Genomic DNA, 22,598 nt, shown 5'->3' on the forward strand with positions numbered 1-22,598 from the left:
ACGCACCAATTCATAATAAAATTGAAAGTGCTTATGGTGAGAATCGAACCTTGGTCATCCAAGGCACCCAACAACTCCTCAACCATTCCAACAGATTCAGTTTTTGTTATATTTATGCACACTTTAATATATATAAGGAGATAAACTCATGATAAAAATAAAAATGCTTGTGGTGGGATTCGAACCTTGGTCATCCAAATGATCCAACAAATCCTCAACCATTCCAACAGATTCAGTTTTTGTTATATTTATGCACACTTTAATATATATACACATCTAAATACTTTCAAATTTTTAAATTATTTTTTTAATAAATATATATATATTAAAATAATTTTAATTGACGTGTCCACCACGTGTCCGTGTCCAAAAAAAATTTTATATGCCGTGTCTACGTATCGAATCGTGTCCAATACGGACACTCGTGTCCGTGTCCGTGCTACATAGCTCAAGAGTAACACAAATTCCAGAAGAGAGAGAGAGAGAGAGAGAGAGAGAGAGAGAAGAAAGAAGAAGATTTTACGAGGTCCCGCCGGAAACCGGAAGAGCCTGATCGGCGGCTAGCCGCTGATTCTTCTCCGTCGACGCCTCCGAGCCTACTGTTTCCTCGATTACTCTACCGCTCGCGATGATCTTGGCCTCCAAGATTTGACGATCGGTAAGTTTTTGAATCTTGAAACCTTCACTTTACTGCTATACTGATAGAATTAGAGTTACACGTTTGCTTCTCTTCGATCCTTGAACGATTTCAGTTTTTGGATGTATCTGCGTTCGTCTTTTAGCATATAGACGAGTACTATATGAATAATCAATATGCCTATTTCTGTGTATTAATTTGATTTCAGAAATTTTTACTTGTTAATTATCAAGAACAACCTTACATTATTGATTCATTTGTCCTTTTTTTTTTGTGTGTGTGATTATTTCTGGTCTTTATCAATGGAACATATAGAGAATTGACATATAAGTTGAACCTAGCTCCGAGAAGTAGATATAATTCAAGCTTGTGCATAGGTGAAATACTGTGACTGTAAAACTAGTACTGTGATGTCATTTCAGAGAACGTAAAAAGCATGTGATTACAGTAATTCTGTGATTTTGTGGTTGTTGTCCAAGGAATCAGAAGTAGTTTTATCTTCTTTGTAATGACAAATCCTTGATATGCAGCATTTCCTGTTTCATCTTCTTTTCAGAAGTAGCTTATAGACTCGGTGACAGATTCACCCTATTCTTGGCAGGGTTTGATCTAGTGTCGTCAATCTGAAGGTTTTGTGATGTAGTGACGTGACTACTGCCTGTATTTACGTTAGGAATGGTTTGTGAGAAACTAGAGTAGTGTTGGCTTAGTTTATGGTTGATCGACTGGGCAGCCTTTTGTCTCTCTCATTCAATTGGTGCCTGCCGTTGGCACCTGCTGAGAGAGCGGAAGGAATTTCACGATTTTGTCACCCTGATTCCTTGATTGAAAGTAATAGCCTCATAACTTAGTCATGCCTACTAAGTTGGAGAGTCCTATTAAGACGCAGATGGCTGTGGGACTGGTTAGTGGTCTGCTCAATGGTGAGTCTTGTGAGAGAACAAGAACAATTCTTGCTCGGAGGAGGCGTGTATTTGTTCAGACTGAGACTGGATGCGTTTTGGGAATGGAGTTGGAAAGGGGTGACAATGCCAACACAGTTAGAAGGAGGTTACAGCTTGCCCTCAATGTCCCAACTGACCACAGCTCTCTGACATTTGGGGATCGAATATTAAATAATGATCTAAGTGCCATCCGCAGTCATTCCCCGCTACTACTGGCAAGGAATGTCATGCAAAGAAGCTGCTCAACTCCTTGTCTCTCACCTACGGGGAAAAATCTTCAACTGTGGGATGGGAGTGCTCCTATTGAGATTCTAGGGTGTTCGAAATACTCTGCTAGTATTGGGAAACTGATTAAGGACATAGTGATGGCTATTCAGAAGGGCATTGAGCCAATACCTGTTCATAGTGGGCTCGGTGGTGCTTACTATTTCAGGAACGTCAGGGGTGAGAGTCTTGCCATTGTGAAACCAACAGATGAGGAGCCTTATGCACCCAACAACCCTAAAGGCTTTGTAGGTGTATCTCTTGGGCAGCCAGGCCTGAAGCATTCAGTGAGAGTTGGGGAAACAGGGTTTCGAGAAGTTGCTGCCTACCTTCTAGATGCCAATCATTATGCTAACGTGCCTCCAACTGTTCTTGTTAAGGTCACAAATTCAATCTTTAATGTTAATTATGGTGTCAATGGTGACAAGATTCAGGAGAAGAAGAAGGTTAGCAAAATTGCGTCTCTGCAGCAGTTCGTCCCTCATGACTTTGATGCTGGTGACTATGGAACCTCAAGATTTCCTGTAGCTGGTGTTCACAGAATAGGCATTTTAGATATTAGGATCTATAACACTGACAGGCATGCTGGGAATATTCTGGTTAAAATGCCTGATGGGGAGTTTGGTCAGGTGGAGCTCATTCCCATTGATCATGGCCTTTGCTTGCCTGAGCACTTGGAAGATCCTTACTTCGAATGGATACATTGGCCTCAAGCCTCAATTCCTTTCTCAGAGGATGAGCTTGTGTATATAAAGAATCTTGATCCAATTAGTGACTCTGAGATGCTTAAGATAGAACTTCCCATGATTCGTGAGGCATGTCTTCGAGTTCTGGTCCTCTCCACAATATTCCTTCAGGAAGCAGCCGCCTATGGACTTTGCCTTGCTGAGATTGGTGAAATGATGAGCAGGGAGTTTGGAAGCAAAGAAGAGAAGCCAAGTGAACTTGAGGCTGCATGCCTTGAGACCAGGAGGATAATAGCAGATATGTACATGTCAAACTTTGTGGTTGAAGAAGACAACAATGACTCTCTGTCTGATAGAGAGTGTGATAAAGCCATGCTTGATCCTCTTCCTCAGATCCCGTGTTTACTCTTCAAGCAGTTTTCATATCCCTTTGGAACTGAAGGTACTAATGGTCACTACTTACTACCTAAGCTAGATGAGAGTATGGAAGACAACAATGCTGACTCTAATACAAGGGTAGTCACAGATGACAATATCATTACCCAGCCAAATAGTTATAAACCTGTTACCAAGTTGTTCATGTCTCTGAAGAGTTCAGATGTGGACGAGACAGGCCTGCTGCAGCGGATGGTTACCCCAACTGGAATTAGAAGCAAATGACCAGTCATCCACCTCAACAAGCTTTGTGAAACTTGCTGATATGCGTGAGGAAGAGTGGGTTCTGTTCCTTACAAAGTTTAGGGAAGTTCTTTACCCTGCCTTTAGAAAACGAAGGTCTACAACCATCAGGCAGAAAAGGAGGATTGGAACATCATGCTCATTCAGACTAAAGGTATGAGATACAGTCTAAGTTCTGCAGCATTGGACCTCATTGTCATGCCTTACAATATCATGCCGGGAATAAGCATTTTATGATGTTGAGCATTAATAGGTCAATCCTATAGCTGCCCTGTGTTTAGTTACCCTCTCATCTTCACCTTTTGATTTTCTCTAATTGTTTTAATATCGGCCAGACTCGTAGAAATTCAGAAAAGAAAGAAAACAGAAACATAGAAATATATGACCAGTTTCTAGTATCAATTGTTTATGGCTATTTCTTTGAATTGAATGCCAGTAGTGAAACCAGTCACACCATGCTGCCCATTCTTACCATGCAAACTTGGGAGGTTCATTAAACGGTGTTTAAGTACATACATATTTGCTAGATTTAACAGTACGGGATCTAGAGCCCTTTGAAAAAACATGTATTGATCGTACCGAATTACAACGGAGCTATACTTGGCATGTGAACAGTCCAATTTTGTGCATTTAGAACACTGAAGCTAAGCCCTGCATGTGATCTATGACCTGATCGCATGGGATCCCTGTAGTAAGTTTAAAAGCCTTCATCGCTTTGGTTGTAGCTCCATCGTGCGTAGCCAGATCTTGCCCAGCTTTGATGTGCCTTTTGACAAACAGATATAAATCAACCCAAAATACAAAGATTGCTTCATAAAAATGTGGTAGACTTTTGATTGTAAATTGTGCAGTCCAGTTCCAATTAGGCATGTGTACCGGCTTTCTTCTTCATCACCCAAAGATCATACTTACCTTCATCATAGGTTAAAAATGCAGCCGAATTCTCCCATGTAAAGAGCTGTTCGCCATAATAGACTTTGTAACGAGGCGGCATTGGCATGTACTGGACTGCCTCATCATGCAGATTGAACGAGAAAACACGCCGAACAGATTTAGTCCATGCCAAGCAATACAATACTCCATTCGAAGAAATCGACTCTTCTGGTCTAATCTGATAATTCCCTGATGGTATACAGTTTTTAACTTCTCTGAGTTCTCTCCATGAATTTTCACTTCGGGTGAAGACTTGGGTTTGGTATGTAAACTTGTCATCAGCATCACGATCAATCCTTACTACTTTGTACTCTGCAGCATTGTTCATGCCGTTGTAGTTTGTGCATCCGAAATCCAACAGTGGTGGATCGAAAGTCTCCTTCTGACCCTTATAAGACAAGGGTCGTGGAAGATACCTATGCTTTCTTGTTGCTGGGTTCCACATGACGATTATTTCCTTCAGAGTTCTAAGCGGATGAAGGCAGACTAGACCATTGATGGATACGTTCAGGCAGATCTAAGTGCAACAATTGTGTGTCTTCTTTACCAAGCAATGATATCCCATGGTGTTTAGGATATTTAGTAAATCTGCTTTTGGAATTGTGACCAAAGAGTACAGCGCTTGAAGGTATTTTTGATGAATTGCAATGAAGCGAGAGCTTTTTATGAGAGCAGACCACTTTTGCGACACACTCATAAACCGAACTAGAGACTTGGTAGGTAATTGTGATTACTAGGTCTTCATTGTAGGCCAAGGAAGAGGATGCGCTTACGACTCCTTTTGCATTCATTCCCTTTGAAACTAAAAGTGTATGGGAGTTATACAAATTATACAAGCACGTCCTTTATATATGATTCAATCCCTATTCCTACTAGCAGCACAAGTATAGCATTTCCTTATGTAATAAGTAAATCCCAATTCTGATGGAAATAAAATCATCAATTACTCAATAAGCTCCTTGGTCAATTCAGTAAAATTCCTGGCATGCAGTCATAAAGTTTTGGACCAAATCTTGATGGTTCCAATAAGGTTCTCAGTGCATGTTAAAGGAGTACTAATAATCGCGCATAAGTCAGCAAATTTCAAGCGATATTCAAAATAACAAATAACCATAAGAGCAATTCCACATTGGAGAATCAGTAGAAATCTTAGAAACTTAATTCTAAAGACTTTTTTTATAGAACCATTTTACTCCCGGGTAGTTCACCTTATACACCTTAATGTTAGTCCTTACATAACTATGTCAAGCTACAAGAGTACTTAATTGATGACTAATCCAAGAGTACTACAGTGTAGAATAGTCGGTTAAAGATGCCTGCTGAACCATCGTTGCTGGTTATACCCTTCACTTGTTCGGTTCTACATCTATCTTCATGTTTCAAGCCATGTCAAGGTTCTTACTATCAAAAAATTTCTGGGAAGTTCACCAGCAGCTGGTGCAAGATACGTAATTGTCTTCCTTTCGAGGTTGATATCTGTGACATAGACAAACCCAGCAACATTACTCGAGATAATTTCATCTGGCTCCTTGGCGCATGAGATAGCTAGAAGTCCTAGAACCATATGGAGCAAATCACCGTTGATATTTACCAGAACTACTCTTGTAGGGTTAGCAGCAGGCTCGACACCAATTGGCAAAGCTGAACGAGGGGCCTTCTGGCTCCCTTATTCTGTGACTCATGGATTTTTGACGGAAATTTACATTCCTGGATACAACTCCCCCTGATTTTTGAAGTTTAACAACTTCCACGTTGGGCTTGTTCTTTAGCAAATCTCTGAGCATGCTACAAAGCTTTTCCTGACCCAAAACCAAGACAACATTGGCATTGAACGTGTCGATTGCATGAAGAAGCGACTCACAGCCGGCACCTTCAATCCATCCCATAGTGTTGATTACCAGGCCAGAAGCTTGAGATTCAGCACTACCAGTAAATTGTCTCTCTACCATTTGCGAAAGCTTCTTCACGAGCACTCTGTACAAATCCTCATTGCTCATCGGAGCAGTGTGCCCGTGGAAATAAACGAGGGGCATATAAAGAGGAACCCCTTCACCGGATCAATAGGCATTTCAATCAGAGTAGCCGCAATGCATCCTGGAATTGCTATAGCTCCTTGTCCAATATCCAAGTCGACAAAAGTAGGGTTCCATCCTTGTTTAGCTGCCCAACTAAGCAGCATTTTCTACAATGTACTTTTACCAGAATCCGGAGGTCCCACAACGATCACCCTCGGTCCCGGAAATAGGTAACCAAATCCTATCTTATTCATGCTTCTGATTTCTGAATTTATGGTATGGTCTACAACTCTACATGGTGCTCCTAAGAAATAAACGAAGTAAACCTTGGCTACAAGTTCTGTTTGTGACTGGAACACCGTAGTCGGAAACCATCATGATTTTGCAGAATCGAATCAACAACATCTTTCACAAACCCATAAAAGCAATCTCGGCAGGCCTTACGCATCAGATTGGATTTATGTGGCAGCTGAAGCTGCTCGGAGTGGTGGCATACTAAGCTTGGGAAGGAGTGGACGGCAGACTTGTGATGATGTTCTAAACCACATGCAGCCAAGACGGTATGTGTGGCAGCCCTCGCAATCTGTTTGAATGCGTCAACGCCTAAGCGTTGGTCTTTGCTTAGAAGCTTCAAGTTCATCTTGACAAGAGACTGGATCTCACTTTTGGCTTCATCATCAACTTTTCTTGCTCTGCTTTCCGCAGAGACCTCTTCTAAGTTTCCAGGAGAAGATGTACTGAGCTCTGATTTGCCACAAAATGAATTTGAAGTTCCTTCCATAATTGAAGAAGCGGAACCGTTTTGCTCATTAACCATACTCAGTGCACCTTGATTTTTCCGTAATGAAGCAGGCTTATATATGTTCCTACGATGTGGAGGCATAAATAATCCTGGTGAAGAATTACTACATGAAATGCCTAGGATCGACTCTACTGCCTCCTGAGTTGTGACTGTAGATTGCCTTTCCTTACTTTTGTAGACCTTCTCCATTCCATGTCTTCCCTGATTCGAATCTCCACGTTGTTGGCTTTTCAATGTACTCAGACTTGAATTCACATCGCTTGCTTCTTCTGAAGCATATGCTTTCCAAGAAGAAAGCTTCAAGGCACTGCTGGTGTTTTCATGAACTTGTCGTTTCGACTTTGCCCTATCCATCATTTTCCATGCCTTGTCAATTGCACGCGAGCCACAACCAACTTGATTTTGCTGCTGCTGACAACCTGTGAAATATGAGTATTGTGGCTGACCTGATCTATCAGGATATGAATCTGCATTGGTTGGTTCCTTTGAAGAACTAGTTCTGCTTAAAGGAAGTTTTGAGAAATGCAACAACTGAGCCCCACTGCTATTCTTTTTATGTACACACTGTTTTGACTTTGCCTTTTCGAGCATTTTCCATGCCTTGTCAATATCATAGGGGTCACAAACACCTTGATTTTCCAGTTGCTGAAGACTTGGAGAAGATGAAGATTCTATTTGGCCTGATCTTTCATGAGACATCACACCATCACCTTGACTACTGCTGCACCCAGCTTTCGCTGATGAACTGGCAGGGAAGCTCAAGGCACCACTGCGGAAGCCACTCCAATTCTCACGAAGTGTGTGTATGCGAGTCTGCACATTTCGACACCTATCCAATGTTCTTGCCGCCGTTTCAGCTGATATGCCAACAACCCTTGGTGGGGCTTTTGCAGGCCTAGCAACTTCAGGGACAGCTGAAGTCTGATCTGGATTTGGACTAATTCTTCTAGGTCTTCCGACCGTTGAGCTATCCAAATCCCTCACAATATCGCGGGCCGACACAAAAGGCACAGGCACAGCTTCAGTTGGGATCACACCACATTCATCATCGGTACCATTGGCATTAGCAAGCTCAGGCCTAGAGACAATGCAGTCATTGCAAAACCAGTCACCTTCAGGCACAGTATAACCAAGCCCAACACAGTAAGTGTGCGCCGCTCCGTCGCATAGATCACATAGCAACATAAAATGATCATCTGCCATAGAACTACATACATTACACGCTACTTCTTCATAAGCATCAACATGCCCAGTTTTATCCCCCTGCAAATTAAAATTCAACACTCTAAGCCAACCAAATTAACATTAAAAAAAAAGTAAACATAACATAAAAAAAAAATCACAAATCCAATTTAGCAATTAAAAAACCCAAATCAGAAAACACAAATTTGATACTGATAAAAATTGATGTTGAATTACTGACCTGATCTCGAACCGGGACCTTAACGAGGCGCTCTCGGATAAAGACGCCGACTTTTGGCGGCCGACGGATGGAATCGAACCGACGGCGGCACATTGGGCACCGCGACTCGGTTTTGGCCCATTCTTTGATGCACAAGAAGCAGAAGTAGTGGTCGCAGCAATCGATTTTGCCTCGGGCGGCTTTGCCGTCGTCCAAGAAGCAAATAGCGCAGCGCTCGGGTAGTGAATCATCGGATTCCGGTGGGCTTTGGGGCTGATTTGGATCCGGTAGGGATTCAATTTGGGGATTTAGGGTTTTCAGGCGTTTGTTTGGGGAAGAGGACGAGTCGTCTGTTTCACGCGCCATCGGGAGCTCAGTCATTCTCTCAATCTGCGCCAAAATCCAAATTGAGTTAGAGATATATAAGCAATGGGCTGGGCCTAGAATTTAACGCCCAATGAATGGGCAGAATACATGTCGCAATTCCTAAGTCAAACGAGAGAACAGAAAACAAATTTGTCGACTACCTCTATTTGCTTATTTTGTGTCTATATTTTTAAATTCATTATATTTTTTTTAACTCATATTTAGATAATAATTGAAAATTAGACACATGTCATGAATTTAAAAATATATACAAATGAATTATAATCGGCAAATTTATTTCCGAATAAAACGAATAACCAAACCATGCACAAAAGGAATCCCAAACTCAAACTTACATTTCAATTATACTGAAGCATTACTTCGAACATCTAGCATACAATTCTATGCTGTTTATCCTCAAGTATGGTGAATCAAACGTATGTTCTAATTTGTAGAAAGAAAAAGGTTCCATGAAAACGAGTTTCTCCTAGTTGGTGCTATCTCTGAAGATTTTTCAATACGCTAGGCATACCTTCATCGAGCACGTTTCCACTCACCTCTTTATTTTTATTTTTAGAGAACAACCCACTCATCTTCGGAGGATCGATGCAATGATGAAAATGTCTTCAAATTTGAATACACTGTTGAGTAGAGCCGCCACAAATAAATGGCCGACCATACTCATAGTCGTCATAGATCATAGTCTTGCATTAGTACATCATGTAGAATTTTATTCTATTTTCTCACAATGGGAGATCGAGGAGATGATAAAAATGAAATTCCGATAGATTTCAACGGCGAATGATCGATCTGTCATCATCTACTACTATTGAATCAATAGATGATCGCAGAGGACTGATTAATCATTAAACTGGTAAATCTCACTATGACATTGTTCCTGATCAATATATGTTACATTCTAGAATAAAAATTTCCAGATATGTTGGAACTGTTGTGATCTATATACCAAATCCGATTCAGGATATATTCGACCCTTAAAACATATATAATTCATCAATATATTTCGTAATAATTGCCCGTTAATCCTTAGTTATGAACTTATGATCATTTGCAGATTCTTTAGCTAATACACCTATAACAGATTGGTCAAAAATTAATTTCCCAGAATTTTCCTTTCCTGTGGCAAGTCACTCGATAACACAAAATCTACATCAGATATTTATATTTCCTTGACCAAAATAGAGAGTGATCGACAACGACACCCACCGAACATATAGGCCGATTGCTACTCGTCCACCATTAACGTGTATACACAAAGGGGTAACAACGAGAAACCATTTCACCAAATTCCGAACCTCGATCTTCCCGACTTCCCCAGCCTCTCTCTCAAATCCATTACATTATTTCACCAACCAGAAAAAAAAAATACAGTAAATCCGATCGTCACCAATCATGGCCCTCACCGCCAAAATCCACGTCCTGATCTTCCCCTACCCAGCACAAGGGCACATGCTCCCTCTCCTCGACCTAACCCACCAGCTCGCCACCCGCGGCGTCTCCATCACCATCCTCGTCACCCCCAAAAACCTCCCCATCCTAGACCCCATTCTCTCCGAGCACCCCTCTATCAAAACCCTGGTTCTTCCTTTCCCTCCTCACCCCTCCATCCCTCCGGGCCTCGAGAACGTTAAAGACCTTCCCATCCAAGCCTTCGTCTCCATGATGTGCGCCTTGCGTGAACTCCACCGCCCCATCGTTGACTGGTTCGGGTCCCACCCCGATCCTCCCGCTGCAATCATCTCCGACATGTTCCTCGGCTGGACACATCACCTCGCTGTCGAACTCGGGATTAAGAGGTTCGAGTTCTCGCCGTCCGGGGCTTTAGCGCTCTCCGTTATATACGGGTTGTGGTGGAGCATGCCTAAAAAAGATGACCCTAGTGATGAGAGTCAGGTAGTCTCGTTCCCGGAGATTCCGAACTGTCCGAAGTACCCCTGGTGGCAGCTCTCCACCGTGTACAGGTCGTACGTGGCGGGAGACCCTGTTTCGGAATTTATTAAAGAAGGGTTTTGGGGGAATATGAAGAGCTGGGGACTGGTTATAAACTCGTTCTCCGAGTTGGAGCGAGTTTATATCGAGCATTTGAGGAAGGTCTTGGGACACGACGACAGGGTTTGGGCCGTCGGGCCGTTGCTCCCTCCGGACAATGATCACCCCTCTGGGCCCGTACAGAGGGGCGGCTCCAGTACGGTTTCGGTGGAGGAGATTAAGTCGTGGCTGGACGAGCGGGAGGATCAAACGGTTGTTTACGTTTGCTTTGGGAGTCAGGCGGTGTTGACGAATGATCAGGTGAGAGAGTTGGCGTTAGGGCTGGAGAAGAGTGGGGTCAGTTTCATCTTGTGTGTGAAGGAGCCCACCAAGGGAGGACACGTGTGCGCTGGCAGTTGCGCCACGCCGCGAGGGTTCGAAGATCGAGTGGCAGGAAGGGGGCTTGTGATCCGAGGGTGGGTCCCACAAGTGGCGATTTTGAGGCACCGGGCTGTCGGCGCGTTCTTGACACATTGCGGGTGGAACTCGGTGCTCGAAGGGGTTGTGGCGGGTGTGGCGTTGCTGTGTTGGCCGATGGGGGCCGACCAATTTAGCAACGCTACATTGTTGGTGGAACAATTGAAAGTAGGAATTAGGGTGTGTGAGGGTGGACAGACCGCACCCGATTCAAATGTGTTGTCACGAGCGGTGGCAGATTTGGTGAGTGAGCAGCATGCCGAGATCAGAAAACGGGTGAAGGCGCTGCGAGAAACGGCATTAGCCGCCGTGAAAGAAGGTGGAACTTCAGTAAAGGTACTGGACGAGTTGGTGGAACATTTAGCTACACTGTAACCATCTTAAAGTAATAATGTGCTATCCAAGCAAAATGGAATTTATTTTGAAGCAAAACTTCATTGTTATTTATGGAAGCAAAATGGAAATTGAAGGAAAACTTCATTCTCGTAACGGTATTATAGTTTTCGTTGATTTCCTTTTTTGTGATTATGCTCATCAATATTCGAAACTCGAAAGCACTCGACAAGGGACTGTACAACGTACGTACTACTGTTTCAGAGAATGTCATTCTAGCTACTTGTTCGTGAGAAAGAAAGGCAGTGAATGAATTAAGGGTCACAATCATTTTCACATCCAATGTGCATATTTTACATGCAAAATAAATCCTACCTTTAAAATCTTCACTCGCATATTCAGTACAGTGAAAATGAGAAACCTGTACCGTGTGTGTCTCTCATTAATTTGTACATGTAATTTGTGGGTCTAGCAAATAATAGAGGGAGAAGTACTCGTATATGAAGACCAACAAGAACTATATATATGTCCCTTAATTACGTACTGTAGATTGACTGATATGACTAAACACTCGGTTACCAACATTCGCACTAATTACTGTATGGATTAGTTTTGATTGATTAAAGTAGTACATAACCATCGAAGTTTTACAAAAATAATACAAAAAACTTAAAAGATATAAGATCAGTATATATATGAAATCGCTAACTACTCCGTACATACAACTAAGTATGATAGCGAGACCTACTTAAGTACGCACGTATGTCAAAATTCTTGATAATCATACGTAGCAAAACATTGAAGAACACGAGAGTCCAGTGTGAGACAAAAATTTCTGTAGTTTTCAACCAACTAGCTAATTGCTGCTTGCTGAGGACTACAGTGGCTAGCTGCTGACTGAGTTAATATTTAGTTATTCTTGGGCGGGTGAGGTCTTGGAACATGATAGTCGGCATTCAAAGGTATAAAATTACCGTCTATTTTCTCCTTCATACGACGATGAGTTTGAGGACGTCTTCTACGAGTGTTTCTTAATCTCTGTGTTTCTACATTGGTATCGATACTGTGTCTAACAGTAAGCGCAGAACCTGATGGAGTAGTAGTACTCGTGAATGATTGTCGTCCATTCAAGTATGCTACTTCTGGTTTTTCCATTCCCAAAAGCCTTTTAAACACCATCTTCCTCCCAAGTAATCTCCTGACTGAAACTAAATAAGTTTCCTGCAAATGAATCTATCACCATTAAATATCAACTCGTCGATGGATCGATTAGCTAATTAATAAGTATATATAGAAGTACTTGCAGATAGCTATCATATTTGAAATCAGCAACCTAGGAATGTTAATATAATCTACCTGTTGATTCAGATTCAGGGTGCCGACTCTCGGCACAGCTGCTAGTTTACTACTTCCATGACCGTCGGAAGCTAGTACTTCACTCGCATCTACAAATTAGAAGAAGTAATTTCAGATTGATATACAAATAACTAAGTACACCGGACAATGCATTAGTAGAAATTAGTATGTGCATTATGTGGATATAAACTCTTTGTGTGAAATATATAACACAACAATACAACGTACATGAAAGTACTAAAATCACACAGTAGTAATAAATCACTAACCACCACTACAACATGAAGTTACGCTACCAATAATTGGATCCGAGATTAACTGTCCACAAATACTTACAACAAACAATGACATGCAACTGATAATGCATGAATATGTATGTTGTTATGTAAAGTACCTTTACTGCTAGCTGAATGAGTTACACTCAGCAGGGGGAGCATCATTAGTACTAAGAAGGTGAGGATGATATTGAAGCTTGAGGACACCATCTTTGTGTTGATATATATATATATGCTCTTCCTATATATATGAGCTCAAGCTATATATACCTATAGCTAGCAAGTTTAGCTTGAAATAGGGTAGAGGAATCAATACGTAAGGACACCCTCCCCCTCTGTTTATATATTTATAGAGTCGATTGTCGATCCAAAAACCCAGGTCAAAGTTGCAGTTATCAACATCCCGTCCTTTTTATCCGTGTCTAGTTATAATACGTATGTTACGGCAGGCCAGTGTGATTACCTGGGGACAAGGGTCAAACACACAAACCCGAAACTCCAGCAAGTTCAAGAACCCAAGAACATTCAAATTGACGAGTTGAAAATGCGTGTTGTTAATCGTTGACTGGCCTCTCCGAATTTATAACAATTTGTCGAGCAAAAAGGGTTGTGTTCGCGTGGAATATGGAAGATATGCGCGGTGTTCAGCGCCTGTCGATCTGCCGCCATGCATGCAATCGCCAATGTCTACTTTTCTCTTGCATGGTTGCCGCATTTAGAAACCCTAGTTAATGTTTGATTCTGTCGTTCTGTTCTGAGTGAATATATAATAATAACTATGAAAAGATGAAGAAGCTTAGCTACAAGAAAAATTCCTGCTGCTACCACATACACACACACTGGCGGATCTTGGATCGCTAGATGGTTATTCAAGGGATACTTAAAGTTTTAAATGGAAGAAGAATAAAAAAATAGTGAGAATCTAATTTTTATTAATTATAACTAAAATAGGTACACCTAGTTAGTATAGAACGCAATGAGTCTAACTCCTCAAATGCATACAATATAAAATGTTAAATTAACAAAATTTAACTCTACAAATCGATAGTTTTTAAAAAACATGTGTATTTTCAGTTGATAGTTTAAATTTAACCAAATTAACTGAAATTTTGCTTATTCTTTGTTCATCCCCATAAACTCTTCTAGTTCCCCCCCCCCCATTAAAAGTCAATAGAAGTACATAACTCTAAAGGATTAAAATCCCCCAAAAAAGAAAGAAAGTAGCAAACAAAAATCAAGTATCAACTTAACCCAAACTCATAATCAGAAGAACCAAGACAATTAAGCGAAGTAAAACTAAATTCAAAACTCAATTCATCACCTCATTCTCCTGAGATTGCTGAATAAAAACAAATTCCCCAAATTCCTAATTCGATCTAGGGAGTAATGTGCTCATATTATCCTATATTTCTATGTATCATATCCTTGGATTACATGTTTAGTTCTCTAATTTATTTTTGATTTATGTTGTTTTAATGTATTTATATGTTTGTGTTAAGGAGAGAAGAAAATAAGCTAAAATGAGCTGACAAATATTAAATGACGATTATAAACTTCATCGTCAGAATATGCATATGCACAACATCAAACTTTGTCGATGTCTTGAGAGAGTTACAGGTCGAATCAGACCACAAGGCTTATATCATTGGAAATATGTATAAGTCTATTTTCTATAAGATTTTACGGATCTTTATTTCGATACTCTGAGAGTAAGTTATGATTGTTTGAGTGACGAGAGGTCAAAATTGAAATCTGTTCGGGTTCATTAGCATTCATGGATAGCTCAAGTTTCATGGTACAAGTTCATCCAATTTCAATACATCAAGATTAGTGATTTAGGTAAAGATGAAAAGTCTACATAGAATCTTACTTTTACATAAGATATTTCAAAGTTTTCCCTTTTCATATTAAAATAGGAGTTTGAAACCAAGTCTTACAAGAAACTGAATTCAAATATGACCAATAATCTTCCCTATATAAGGAAGCACAAATTTCATATAAAGAGAGGTCTCCGGAGCACAATGTAGATGTCAAAGGAGCAGCGATCTTCTATCCATCTTTACCATTTAATTTTTTTTTGTTATGTTTTTCTTAGTTATAGTTTGTGAAACCCTTTTTTTGTGGTAAGATGATGTCCTATCATGATTGTTTGTGTAGTTTGATGTTTTATTTATAGATTTATAATTTCTTTATGATTAATTCCTAGTTACTGTTTGAATTGATGCTTTATGTTTAAGTTCTCTGATTGATCATCTTAAAAATTTGCATATAGTAATTCGAAGATAAATTTGAAGTAGAGATGCAATATAATTTATGTAGCTTCTTGTGATTAATTGTGGTGAATTGCATTATTACTCGAGAAAGAATGATGATTTGTTTGATTTTCTTGTTTTTTAGAACGTAATATGTCTTGCATGTTAAATTTATACTTAAAAGGATAAACTGCATAACTAGGATATACAACATTTACCCGAAAGGAAGAGCATCATGCATTTAAGGAAAACGGTGGTCTAGAGCACCTGAGAATGAAATAGATACGGAAATTGTCATTTAGAGAGACAAATGAATTAATTAGTTGCATCGATACATAAATATGATTGTTAGGTGGTTGATTTTGATACCCTGGGTTCTATTTTGTCTCTTTCTTTCTTTAATTCTCATATAATTTGTTATTTGAAACCCAAAATATGTGTTTTTAGTTTAGATTAATGAAGTTAAATTTTAGACTGATTCTCTATCCCTAGTTGGAATGACCTCGTATTTGCTCAATATACCAACGACGATTCGTGCGCTTACGAGTTTTAATTAAAATTTCACAACATGGAGCTGGCCGAGACAGACGACGAAGGTGTTGCGGCAGAGCATGGAGTTTATTCCCAAGGCCCCAAGTGGAATCAATCAATCAATCTAATTTATGGATTTAGTTTAAGAATTAAGACTTTAATATTTAGAGTTGGGCAGTTGGGAAGATGAAGAGAGAGAATAGAAATTAGTTAGTTGTTATTATATGTTAAAAAAATTGGGTGTAGGTAAATGTATGAGATCCTTTAACTTTTAAAAAATATACACACACAAATAGTATTTTTTTTGTTTGATTGGTTAAACATCCCCTTGTTATATAAAGGATCCGCCAGTGCACACACAAGGTGCGAAGGTGGGTGTAAAATGAACAAGTAAAAGCGAGTGTAACGCTTTAACTAGATATTGAAAATCACATGCACCACACTCTTGCACAGTAGTCTTCAATATGGGGCTTGATGCAATGTTGATTATTAAGGGTTTGATTGTTAACTTTTATACAAGGCTGCATCAGCTGGCTCTCATATTCTACATTTGACCGAACTGCCTCGTGCGAGCTGCGAATTTTCATGTGTTTTCATTTGTAATTTTACCACTTGGGGTTTGTTTAACTAATTAATCAAGCTTCACAATGCTAGCCCTAATTATGCATAGCAAACTGCAACGGTATTGACCAAGAATCTGTAAACGGAATCTGCACAGTAATATTGGTTTAGGTACGTAGGGATTCTGAATGTTATGTGGATATGTAAACATTTCGATGGCAGATAGTTATTTTGACTCGGTTTGCGAGTATATATGGCGTTCAAACATAGGGATTCAAATAATACGAAGCTAATTTGCCTTTATATATGACATGCAACACTGTCACATGGAACCGATTAATTTTAAAATATGGACTATAATGTTTTGAAATTTCACGTGTGTACACCAATGATTTGACATGAGAACGTAGGCATATGACTTGAAAAATGAAGAAAAGAAAACGTAGGGGATAATAGTAAACTGAGAAAGAAAGTCACCTTACCGGTCTGATGCAACCTTTCACAACACTATTGAAAAATCACAACATCACACTCAAATGGTTATTACCGTTATTTTTTTGACTCAATTGACTCAAACAAGAAGCAAAAAAAAAAAAGTACTCGGGCCGTAGTTGTAGTTACAAAAGCCCAACAGAGCCCAAAAAAAAAGAAGCAATAGGGTTGTTGAAGAAAAAACCCGCGCCATCCACCCCATTTTCCCGCCAAAACTCACACTAATTAGCTCCTGAAAGCCAAAAATCGACTCACAAACCAAAACAAAACGCATCTTGAATCGCAGAAACCCCAAATTTCCGAGATCCCTATAAGCCCCAATCATGAAGGTCCGGCAAGTCAAGCTCCGCGAGATCCACAAATCTGCGAGCAGCGCCGGTAAGCCGTCGTTCTGCTCCGTCGTGTGGGACCAGCGAGGCTTCCACTCCGTGACGGCTTCCTCTTCCGACGCCTCAATCGCCGTCCACAACGCTCTTCTCTCCGCGTGTCCGCCGAAGCTCCTCCGCAACCACCGCGACGGCGTCACCGCCCTCGCTATGAGCCCCAACGCCACCTGCCTCGCCTCCGGCTCCGTCGACCACTCCGTCAAGCTCTACAAGTTTCCCAGTCAGTAATTTCAACTTTTTTCTTTCATTTCTGGCCGAATTTGAGAAATTGGGGCTCTTTTAGGGGTTAGGGTTTGTATTGTCAAATTAGATTTGGTAGATTTAATTCTGGAATTTCATGGGGTGACTTTAGTAATTGCAAGTATGAATCTTTGTAAAACAAAAATTAAGCTGATTGCTAACATTTCACTGTTAAAAATATCTCTATGTCATTCTTAGATATGAATGTTATAATGGCAATGGGATGAATTTACAAAGTTATAGAAAATGTGGGTTTATTTGTTTGGTTGAATGAGGTTTTTACTTGCTATTGCAATGTCTAATCAGCTATTGATGTCTTGGTTATGATTGTTTGAAGTTATGGTTGGATTGTTTTTTAATTGTTAGGTGGAGACTTTGAGACTAATATCACCAGATTCACACTGCCAATACGTGCTCTTGCGTTTAATAAGTCAGGGACACTCTTGGCGGCTGCTGGTGATGATGATGGCATTAAACTTATCAACACAGTAGATGGAACTATTGCGAAGGTTCTAAAAGCACACAAAGGGCCTGTAACCGGCTTAGGTTTTGATCCCCAAAGTGAATACATGGCATCCATTGATTCAACTGGGACTGTGATATACTGGGAGCTTCAATCTGGAAGCACATTGCACACCCTTAAAGCCGTAGCTCCCAACTCTGGTTTAGACCTTACTGTAATTAATGTACTGAGCTGGAGTCCTGATGGACGGCTGTTAGCTGTCCCAGGAGTGCGAAATGATGTTGTGTTCTATGATAAAGATACTGCTGAGAAGCTCTTTACGTTGAAAGGCGAACATACACAGCCAATTTGTGCCTTGGCTTGGTCACCTAACGGGAAATACTTGGCTACTTCTGGCTTGGATAAGCAGGTTCTCGTCTGGGATGTTGATCGGAAGCAGGATATTGGTAGGCAGAAGTTTGATGAGAGGATAACTTGCTTGGCGTGGAAGCCAATTGATAATGCCTTAGCTGTAATTGATTGTATGGGCAGGTATGGTGTGTGGGAAGCAGTGATTCCTTCATCAATGAAATCTCCAACTGAAGATGTCCCGAATCAATCTACTAATGGTCTTCTCTTGTTTGATAAAGACGAAGACGAAGATGAGGGTCAGGAGATTAGTGAATCTGGTAGTTTAAGTGATCTCGGTGAAGATACTTATGAGGAGTCTAAGCCACCTAGCAGGAAAAGACTAAGCAAGCAGTCCGACACTCTGAAAGAGTTAGATGAGGATGATGATGACTATAGTTTGTCACCTAAAGTCGAATCCCATAAAAAAGCACGTCGACATCACAGTGAAAACACTGATAATGGGAATGAGGGATCAAGAAGCAGACTGTCATGTGCTAGGCCAAAAATGCAGGGCGTATTTCAGCCAGGGGCTACTCCTGTGCAGGCTGGAAAAAGGCGCTTTTTGTGCTACAATATGCTTGGTGCTATAACTACGATTGAATACGATGGGTACTCCCATATTGAGGTAATCCATTCATTAAGTTTGCTTGTCTCTTTCCCCCTCTGCTCTCCCTCCGTTTCACCCTCCCAAAACAGCCACTTCCAGTGATAATTGGTTTTGTTAGCCAAGACTCCAGCATAAGAAGTGCCTGAGTGCCTTTATCTCATACTGATGTTTTATTATGTGGTTACAGATAGATTTTCATGATACAAGCCGAGGTCCACGCGTTCCATCAATGACCGACCATTTTGGTTTTACAATGGCTTCACTGAATGAGAATGGGAGTGTTTTTGCAAATCCCTCCAAGGGTGAAAAAAATATGAGCACTCTCATGTATCGCCCATTCAGTAGCTGGGCAAACAATAGTGAGGTTAGTTACAATCTTCTGGTAGTTCGATCATGCAGATGGAAAAATGACGAAAATTAGAGTTTTTGTGTATCCTGACCTTTGATATGTGATGTGAAATTAGTGGTCGATGAGATTGGAAGGGGAAGAAGTGAAGGTTGTGGCACTTGGTACAACTTGGGTGGCAGCAATTACTAGTCTTAACTTAATCCGCATCTTCACAATTGGTGGTCTGCAGGTTTGCCAACAAACTTATACTCATATTTCAATCCACAGTATTAAGCTGGGAAGAAATTATAAAGGATTATATGTATTTAGATTTTAACATATCTATTCTACTGAGTGCAATTCATTGCAGAGACATGTTCTATCCCTTGATGGACCTGTGGTAACTGCATCAGGCTTCAAGGATGAGCTTGCCATTGTCACTCATGCTTCAGACTCTCTCCCCTCAAATGAGCAGGTTTGATATTGAAGTCATACTACATTAGATTCTCTTGGATTGCTGACTCAGTTCCCCATTTATTAACAAGAACTGAAGTGAAATTGCAACATTATATGATCTTGAATATTGATGCCTGTTCCATAAGTAGAACTTATCAACTATCCTCTTGTAAAAGAGCTGTCAGCAGTTAGGATTCTGAAAAATACCTTTTTGATGATTTATGGTTGCTTCTTATTTTCTCGTTGTATTTTTGTTTGTGATATACGATTGCTATATTCTGAAACATGCAGGTGCTTGAATTTAGGGTTCTTAACATTCGTAATAGTAGCCAGCCTCTTAGAGGACGTCTGCCTCTGACTCCTGGTTCAAGTTTAACCTGGTTTGGCTTTAGTGAAGAAGGGAAATTAAGCTCCTATGACTCCGAGGTATTTTCTCTACTTCTAAGTTGTGCATGTGACATTTATCTGAAACTTGAATATTAATTTTTTTCCCTTTCGTTCATAGGGCGTGCTGAGAGTTTTTATAAGTGAATTTGGTGGCAGTTGGATCCCGCTCTTCAGGTTTATAATTTTTTCAGCTAAAGAACTTATATGGAATGATTTTTGTGTATGAAGATCTCCCAAGACAGTATTTTTATAATGGTACTTGATCTTACAATAAATATCTGATTACAGTGCAACTAAAGACAAGAAGTCGGATGAAAACTATTGGGCAGTCGGTTTAAATGCAAGACAACTGTTTTGTATAGTTTGCAAAAGCCCCGACTTATATCCACAGGTAGAAATTGCTCACCATGTTAAGCGTCCCAAAATTTGTACTTATGCTGTTAGCATATTATATCTTAACTCTTCTACGTTTTCAGGTGTTGCCCAAACCAGTGCTCACTCTACTAAATTTTTCAATTCCTCTCGCATCCTCTGATCTAGGAGCTGAAGCCCTTGAAAATGCGTTTATACTAAATGGCATGCATCTCGTACAGGTTTGTCCTTATCTCCCTCCAGACCTCTCGGGCTGGCATGTCTTTTTGTCAAACTCATTAGCCTGGTAATGCATATATAACCTACTGTATTTACTGTCAAAAATGAATGCATTTGTTTAAAATACAGATCCAAAAGCAAATAGAAGAAGTGGATGCTGCTGGTTTAGACACTAGTTCACTTGATGATGAAGCTTTCAAATTGGAAATAGCTCAAGATCAATGTATATTGAGGCTTATTGGATCCTGCTGCCATGGTGAGTATTTGCATGTTTTACAATTTAACCTCTTGCCGTAATCTCGATTCCAACAAAGTGGAAATAAAAGTTCTTGTTTTCCTAATGGTGGCTATTGTTTTTAGGAGATAAACTGGAGAGGGCTACTGAACTTGTGAAGCATTTATCCCTGGAAAAGTCGGTCAGGGGTGCAATAAAAATCGTTACTTCCCTGAAGCTACCTAATTTGGCCGAAAGGTTCAATAGCATATTGGAGGTACGCTTTCAATCCCCAACTACGAATTTACCTCAGATTTCCACGAGAGTTTGCCAAACTGGCAACTCTATGTTTAGTTGTTTACAATTTCGTTCTTCGGTTTCTTATGCTCTTGTACCTTTGAACAGGAAAGGTTGCTCAACGATAGTAAAGAAACATTACAAACTGTCCCCAACCCTAAGTACAACACATCATCATCTACCGAGAAAAGTAATTTATCAGGGAATGATATTCCATTACCAGCACCAAAATTGTCGGCTCCCTTGTTTATAAAGAAAGCCAAAACACAAGAAGCTATTGTTGGAACAGAGAAAACCCAAGAAAAGCAAACTGCCACAGTGGATGATCTTGATAAATCGACGACGACTGAGAGGGAAACTGCAGGTGCAGGGGTGAATAATGCAGCAGGTGACATGAGCAAGGTTGGGGATATGGCCAAGGCACAACAGTCACATCGCCCATCTAAGCCATTTCTAAAGCGAGCAAACAGTCAAGACATGGAGAAGAAGGATGAAGTAGATCAGGTGAAAGCTCACCGCCCGCCCAATCCCTTCTTCAAGAAATCAGTTAAGTGAGCAGATTTTGATCACAGGGCTCCACAGTTTAAGTAGGAGAGGGGATTAGCATTCAAGGTAACCCCTCCCAGACGAAAAATTGTATCAATTCTTTTCTTTATGAAAGTTACATGTATGCACAGGAAGGTGAGAATTGAACTGAGCATTGAAGCTGACGTTGTATTATTGTAATCGTGTAATCGTCAAGGTTGTTAATAAGATTGTGATACACGTTTTTTTTTTCTAAGCTTATTAAAAAGTAAATAATTAGTCACTGTTGTCAAGTTTAGGGTCTAAGCAAAAATTACTCACGAGATACATATGCAACTCAAAAGCCCTTCTAGAAAGAAAAAAAACGATTTCGCTTTTCGGACGTCTAATTTTGCTAGGAAGATAAATGCGAACATTGCTTGCATGAGGTCTAATTCAGCAAACTAAAACATCATATACACTAGTTCAATTCTAATCAGTTCAATAACATTAATCTCGACTATCACTCAGAAATATCGCCAAAAAACACTTTCATCATAACCATTAACCAATCCAATAAATTTTGTTGCAACAACGGTTTCTATATAATAGGGGGAGTTTCCGATGAGGACCTTTAAAATCGTGAGAAAATAAAATGTTACGAGCAAATTCTCCCGCCGGCTAATCGTCCGGCAAAAGTAGCGTCAAACATCGTCCCCCGGTTCCCGGAAACCCGATAAAC

At 40.3% G+C, this 22,598-nt stretch overlaps 3 protein-coding genes and 3 pseudogenes across 3 annotated transcripts; 3 read left to right on the plus strand and 3 right to left on the minus strand.

Moving 5' to 3' along the window:
• Nucleotides 1-518: 518 nt before the first annotated feature.
• LOC126793393 (phosphatidylinositol 4-kinase gamma 5-like) lies at nucleotides 519-3,650 on the plus strand (annotated as a pseudogene).
• Nucleotides 3,651-3,839: 189 nt separating this feature from the next.
• Nucleotides 3,840-4,933, minus strand: LOC126794014 (uncharacterized; annotated as a pseudogene).
• A 581-nt stretch (nucleotides 4,934-5,514) lies between these two features.
• Nucleotides 5,515-6,411, minus strand: LOC126794015 (protein CLP1 homolog; annotated as a pseudogene).
• Nucleotides 6,178-8,727, minus strand: LOC126794200 (uncharacterized). Its single transcript, XM_050520858.1, has 2 exons — nucleotides 8,383-8,727; nucleotides 6,178-8,222 (listed from the first exon to the last, which is right to left on the minus strand). The coding sequence occupies exons 1-2, from the start codon at nucleotides 8,725-8,727 to the stop codon at nucleotides 6,489-6,491; spliced, it is 2,079 nt and encodes a 692-aa protein (XP_050376815.1). The 3' UTR covers nucleotides 6,178-6,488.
• A 1,342-nt stretch (nucleotides 8,728-10,069) lies between these two features.
• Nucleotides 10,070-11,568, plus strand: LOC126794977 (UDP-glycosyltransferase 89B2). The gene has a single exon (XM_050521781.1). It carries the CDS (start codon nucleotides 10,141-10,143, stop codon nucleotides 11,566-11,568), a length of 1,428 nt encoding a protein of 475 aa, XP_050377738.1. The 5' UTR covers nucleotides 10,070-10,140.
• Nucleotides 11,569-17,263: 5,695 nt separating this feature from the next.
• LOC126794149 (protein ENHANCER OF LHP1 1) lies at nucleotides 17,264-22,120 on the plus strand. Its single transcript, XM_050520811.1, has 12 exons — nucleotides 17,264-17,599; nucleotides 17,986-19,097; nucleotides 19,267-19,443; nucleotides 19,544-19,657; nucleotides 19,778-19,882; nucleotides 20,155-20,289; nucleotides 20,369-20,424; nucleotides 20,539-20,641; nucleotides 20,727-20,843; nucleotides 20,971-21,097; nucleotides 21,202-21,332; nucleotides 21,461-22,120. The coding sequence occupies exons 1-12, from the start codon at nucleotides 17,317-17,319 to the stop codon at nucleotides 21,905-21,907; spliced, it is 2,907 nt and encodes a 968-aa protein (XP_050376768.1). The 5' UTR covers nucleotides 17,264-17,316; the 3' UTR covers nucleotides 21,908-22,120.
• The last annotated feature ends 478 nt before the right edge of the window (nucleotides 22,121-22,598 follow it).

The sequence above is a fragment of the Argentina anserina genome, chromosome 5, assembly GCF_933775445.1.
Source record: "Argentina anserina chromosome 5, drPotAnse1.1, whole genome shotgun sequence".
NCBI classification, from domain to species: domain Eukaryota; kingdom Viridiplantae; phylum Streptophyta; class Magnoliopsida; order Rosales; family Rosaceae; genus Argentina; species Argentina anserina.